This window comes from Limulus polyphemus, unplaced genomic scaffold (genome assembly GCF_000517525.1).
Source record: "Limulus polyphemus unplaced genomic scaffold, Limulus_polyphemus-2.1.2 Scaffold6120, whole genome shotgun sequence".
Lineage (NCBI taxonomy): Eukaryota > Metazoa > Arthropoda > Merostomata > Xiphosura > Limulidae > Limulus > Limulus polyphemus.
This window is the reverse complement of record NW_013671730.1, coordinates 28677-34600: the sequence shown is the minus strand read 5'-3', so window position 1 is coordinate 34600 and position 5924 is coordinate 28677. Positions and strand designations below refer to the sequence as shown.

At 31.2% G+C, this 5924-nt stretch overlaps 1 protein-coding gene across 1 annotated transcript in view; it reads right to left on the bottom strand.

Annotated features, from left to right (window-relative positions):
- LOC111089393 overlaps positions 1-5924 on the bottom strand; it is a 43264-nt gene that overhangs the window by 13538 nt on the left and 23802 nt on the right. The window contains exon 4 of the mRNA XM_022401823.1: positions 2321-2470. Within this exon, the coding sequence (XP_022257531.1) occupies positions 2321-2470 (150 nt within the window). The remainder of the gene's footprint in view (positions 1-2320; positions 2471-5924) is intronic.

The window sequence follows — 5924 nt, the reverse complement described above, 5'->3', positions numbered from 1 at the left end:
ATATTTTTATTGTACATAAATGAATAACCCAATATCATAAGCTATATTTGTAAAAAAACTTTTACGGTACATATATGTAACAATTGTGCATAGAGAAAATGTTTTGACCATTTAGTGATCTTGAATAAGGATGATTATACTGAACTCTGTGTAATGCAAGAAAATCAGGAAACTTTGATTAACTAAATGATGAATGTTCCAGTTAGTAATATATTTGATAACTCTGCTACTAAAAATTAGCTAAAATATATATATATACAAAAAGGTAGTCTTGAGTGATCACTAGTAGTTGCAGGAAGATATATATACTAATAATAAAAATAATCTAAGGTTTTTTTTTATGTAAATATGATCTTTAAAGAACCTTCTAACCTAAAAGAGTTCTAATTTTTCATTAGCAACTTATAAGTGTATGACTAAATATACTGTAGTATGATTGTTGAAGCTCATTCCTGGCATTACAGTTTCTAAAGACAGTATTTCAACTTGTTTTCACAGTTGTACATGATACAAAATAATTCAACAAACGAACATAATGCACATCTTAACATTTTTTCAAGAATGTTTTTGTATGTATTTGAATGTGAATGCAGTTGTCCATCTGTAACAGCTAAAATGGTCATAGTAACAAGGTGGTTCTAAGCAGTTTTTAAACTTTACTTCAGTTCTTTCTTTCACAAATGATATAAGGAATAGCAAATAAAAAGCTAACTAGGTATCTAGATGGTTAGAAATTGACTCAAAATTAAATTTACTATTTTATAATATATTGACAAAAAGACTGTCTACCACTTAACTGGAATATAGCTACTACTTTAAGTAACAGAACACACAGTGGTTATATTAACCAAACCACTGACACTTATAACTATTACCCAACTGCCAGGGTTTCAATCTTTGCCCATCTAAGCATTGGTCTGATTTTTTCTTGTTTGTTTCAATTTTTCATACCCCCACTCAATTGCCCTTGACGATATATTCTCCACCTACCTTAATGTGCCCTCTATCCTTGTACTGTATATAAGCACTTCATTCAAATTATGTTATCACTTTTATGATAACATCGGTTTTAGTGGGGAGGATGGGCGGGAGAGTGTCAGTTGAGGTAAGTATTATTGGAAATACATTTTCAATGTAGGAAAATGTTAACTTCCAAAACACACTTTCCTCCACTGCTACTTATAGCTAGAATGCCACATTGAGAAGGTGGAGGAGCTGGTGAGGGCAATATCCAAAGAGAAAGCATCTGCATAGATCAGGAGTGTACCAAGGTAAGATTAGTACCCAAGTGGGGATACCACACTACATCCAGAACAGGTATGCTCTTCACCCTGAATTTAGTTCCTGTATCAAGGGTGGAATAGTATACAAGTAATCATCATTACAGGCCAGCCCCAACCAGATAGCCAGGAAAAAGAGAGAGTTCAAATTCTCTCAAGACCATCCTGGATCATTGATAAAAATAGCCTCACACCCCCTAGACCAAATATATGTCTCCATCTCACAACAAATAAGGTCACAGACTGAGAGTGACTCCCCCTGACCTTTGAGAGATACTAGATAACAGAGGTAGAAACAGTAACCTTGACTGAATAATGGCATGTTGCAATTTCTTTTTCTTAATTATTAAATATAATTTATACAGAAAGCCACTAGATGATGCAAAAATCACAACCAAGTATTTTAATTACCACTGCACTTGTGTAGAAAAACCCATGTCTAAATGCTTTGTCAAGAAAAAGTGATAAAACTATCTAAATGAGGTGCTTATATACAGTCCCAGGATAGATGGTGCATTGATGTAGGTGAAGAGTATATAGCCAAGGGCAATTGAGTGGGGTATAAATGACTGAAGCAAGAGAGGAAAAATTAGACTAATGCCTAGATGGGCAAAGATTGAAACCCTGGCAGTTGAGTAATAGCTATAAGTGGTAACAGAGGTAAGTGTGTTTTGGAATTATGAATCTCTAGCTATTAGGTGTTTAGTCTATGAACTGTTTGTTTGACAAAGCTTTATCCTCAAAGTGCAACTTCTCAGTTCATATCTGACTGATGAAGTTCTTATCAGTTATAATATCATTATGTTTTAACATATAGTTATTTTTGATATGTATTACATTGATCCTGTATTTAGTATGAATTATAGAAATGAAAATCTTGGATCAAAGAAAAGTTTATTTCTGACTATCTGGAATGTATAATATTTGAAAACAGATGAATTAAACTACATATATATATATAAAACAAGTGAGTACCATGAATAACATAGACTGCATTTCCCACAATCTTTCCTCCTAAACCTCATAGATCATGGCCTTACCTTCTAGCAGTCTAACATTGTGAATTCTACTAGCATGTACTCCAATATTTTCTGCAAGATGAATCTGGACATGGTTTATAAATCCCTGCTGCTTTCTCATCTCACCATTTAAGTTGATTAGAGTTATCTGAACTGTAACTGGATTAGTATCTGGATAATATAAACAGGAAATATGTAGTTGAGAAATTATGGGAAACAAAAAATATCACACTAACTCAATGAATTTTACTTTGTTACCAAAGTATTATGTTATTATAAAAGTGTACATATCTTTCCATAACAGAAAGCCTTTCAGGTTGACGTAGGTTTAAAATGTGACAAAACACACCAAACTATTTTACTTTTTAAACTTTTAAAAAATTTACTGATGAGTACCATGTCTATAATTCACAGATTTTAACAGCAAGATATATAACATTAGGTGAAATTTTTTAATGAAATAAAAACGAAAATAATGGTTTGAAAAGTGCCTTTGCAAACTTTGTTTGTATTGGTATAAAATGTCTTATTTCAAACATTTCTTCAAGAGATGTAGACAACCACAGGCCTAGTTACAAATTTGGTATGCTATATTTACAATGTGTAAGCACTTATGATATGGAATAATTTTTACAAAGCCATATAAGTTGGTTCAACAACATGCACTAGTAAAAGCATTACCTAAAGTTAGCATATTTTATGCTATAGCATTATGAAGAAAACAACAAAAATTTCATAGTTTTGACCTTACTAGTAGATATCTGTAACTAGGTCATGTAGAAAGGGTGGTGGTTATACTGGCCAGATAATAACATTGGAGTCTAGCTTTTGACAACGGTCTCATGAGGTCATTGTGATACACATTAAGAGTGGACAATATTTTATAAATGAAATAATTCTCATAATGTTTAAAATTTAAGGAAGAAAAACAAGATGATTTGGTGTTAAGTGTTTTGTAGTCAGTGGTGTCACCATTATCCATTTTAATATGTTTAAAAATAAAACATAGTTTCATTGTAATACTTGTTTTTGTTATAACAGAAAATATCCAGATCTTTCTCTTACACATTAAAACAAGCTTATGCACATAAATGATTCTGCAACCCTTGTTCATACTGGTAGTCAGATTGAATCATGTCATCTACAGAATGCTTGTCCAGACAGAAATAAAGACAGTAGTCTTTGATAAAGTGACAGAGATTTCTTGCTAGTCTGAAAACTGCATCACAGACATAGGTCATGTCTGGAATGATTATATCACCCATTTGCTTACTACCAGCAAATTTGCTTAGGTATTCCAACACCCAAGAACAAAAAAAAGTAAAGGATTATTTAGCTATTTTTATTTCATGATGTGAAACCCGTAAAAGGAAATTTATAGTTATTAGTCACACAACAAACTCCAGAAGCTCAAGAGTGTAAAAAAAGAGCAGCAACATGGGTTTTGTCAGCATATGTTCTGGACATTCACAAATGGACAAGACATCCTCAATGATGGAAATTTCTATGGTGAGCTAGAACACATTTCTAAAGAATAAAACAGAAACAGAAGAATACTCTTTACGAACAAATGCTTGCAGCAGATAAAAAAGAATAACACTTAACAACAAGGCTAAAACAATTTGACAATGATAGTGCACCTTTCTTTACAGTCATTGTTGATAGTGGGTGGAGTCAAGAAACTTAAACACCGATACAGTGCAAACTCTGGTTATTTTTGGAAAAATGACTTAAAAATGCTTATTTATCAGAATCATGAGTAAATATTGCTGTATCTGTGCAGTTAATGATGAAAAGAATATAAAGAATCATCACTTATACTATAAAATTGGGATGAGTAATGACAATGGAAGCAAATATAATAATGGAGGGATTGAGACAAAATGAAGAAATGCACATTGTTCAATTCCTTAGATTTATTGTAGATGGTGATTCTAATGTGCATAAAAGAATTATTGAAAATGTAAAGTATGATTATAAAGCTTTAAAATGTATTAATCATGCTGTGTGTTACATAACATTGTCAAAGAGATTGCTAAAAATCCCCATGCCCTTTCAATTCTTAGAATAAAGACCTAAGAAAGATAGCAAGGATTTTGACAATAACATTATTTTATTCATGTCCTGAATTCATGTGACTAAACTAATGAATACAGTTGAGGGAGAAACTCCTACAGAAATAAATGCCAACTAGGGCCAAATTGGCATTATGTAGCCTAGAAATCCTTCAAGCTCAAAAGACCAAATATTGTTTTAAAAAATATATATCCAATGCATTGCTATAAGCAGAGAGATGGCTTTTAACTTTAGAAGGAAAAACATCTTGAATGGATCCAAAAATGAAAACAATTCTAGCATGTTAATTTCATTCTATAATATGGATTATGAAAAATATGATAATCAACCAAATAAAGCATCAGATTTAATTGTCAAATTCAAAGAAGAAAAACTGAAACAGTTGCAAGTATCTATAGAACAATGGAATAAACTAAAAAAATATACCAATGTTCAATATAAAAATATCATCTGGTAACATGAGAAATACCATGGACTGATAGCATCCATCTTCTATAACAACTTACCAGAAGAAAGTGAAAAATCTTCTATACAGTACCAATATAAATACATCAGCTATGGAATATGGGAAAGCCTGCGAACATCTAGCTATAGTAGATTATGAAAAATGTGAATTATTTTCAGATTTGGAACACAGATTTCTTGCAGCTAGTTTTGACTGTCTTGTCAGGTAATACAGAATTTTAGAAACCAAATGTCCCAAAACTGCAGAGTACATGACTTCTGAGGAAGCACCAGTAAAGATGAAAGGGTTCTTCTGCACTCCAGAGAAAGGCTGTCTCATACTGAACACTAACCATGACTATTACTACCAAGAGCAAGGAGAACTATATTTTAGTGAAAGAAATACTGTGATTTGATTGTATAGACACCATTAAATATATTAGCAGAAGAAATAGTATGATTTCATTGTAAGACACCATTAATTATATTAGTGGAAGAAATACTGTGATTTGATTGTATAGACAACATTGATTATACTAGTGGAATAAATACTGTGATTTGATTGTATAGACAACATTAATTATACTGGTGGAAGAAATACTGTGATATGATTGTATAGACAACATTAATTATACTAGTGGAATAAATACTGTGATTTGATTGTATAGACAACATTAATTATACTGGTGGAAGAAATACTGTGATTTGATTGTATAGACAACATTGATTATACTAGTGGAATAAATACTGTGATTTGATTGTATAGACACTATTAAATATATTAGCAGAAGAAATAGTATGATTTCATTGTAAGACACCATTAATTATATTAGTGGAAGAAATACTGTGATTTGATTGTATAGACAACATTGATTATACTAGTGGAATAAATACTGTGATTTGATTGTATAGACAACATTAATTATACTAGTGGAATAAATACTGTGATTTGATTGTATAGACAACATTAATTATACTGGTGGAAGAAATACTGTGATTTGATTGTATAGACAACTATTAATTATACTAGTAGGAATAATACTGTGTATTTGATTGTATAGAACAACTATTTGATTATACTAGGTGGTAATAATACTGTGTATTT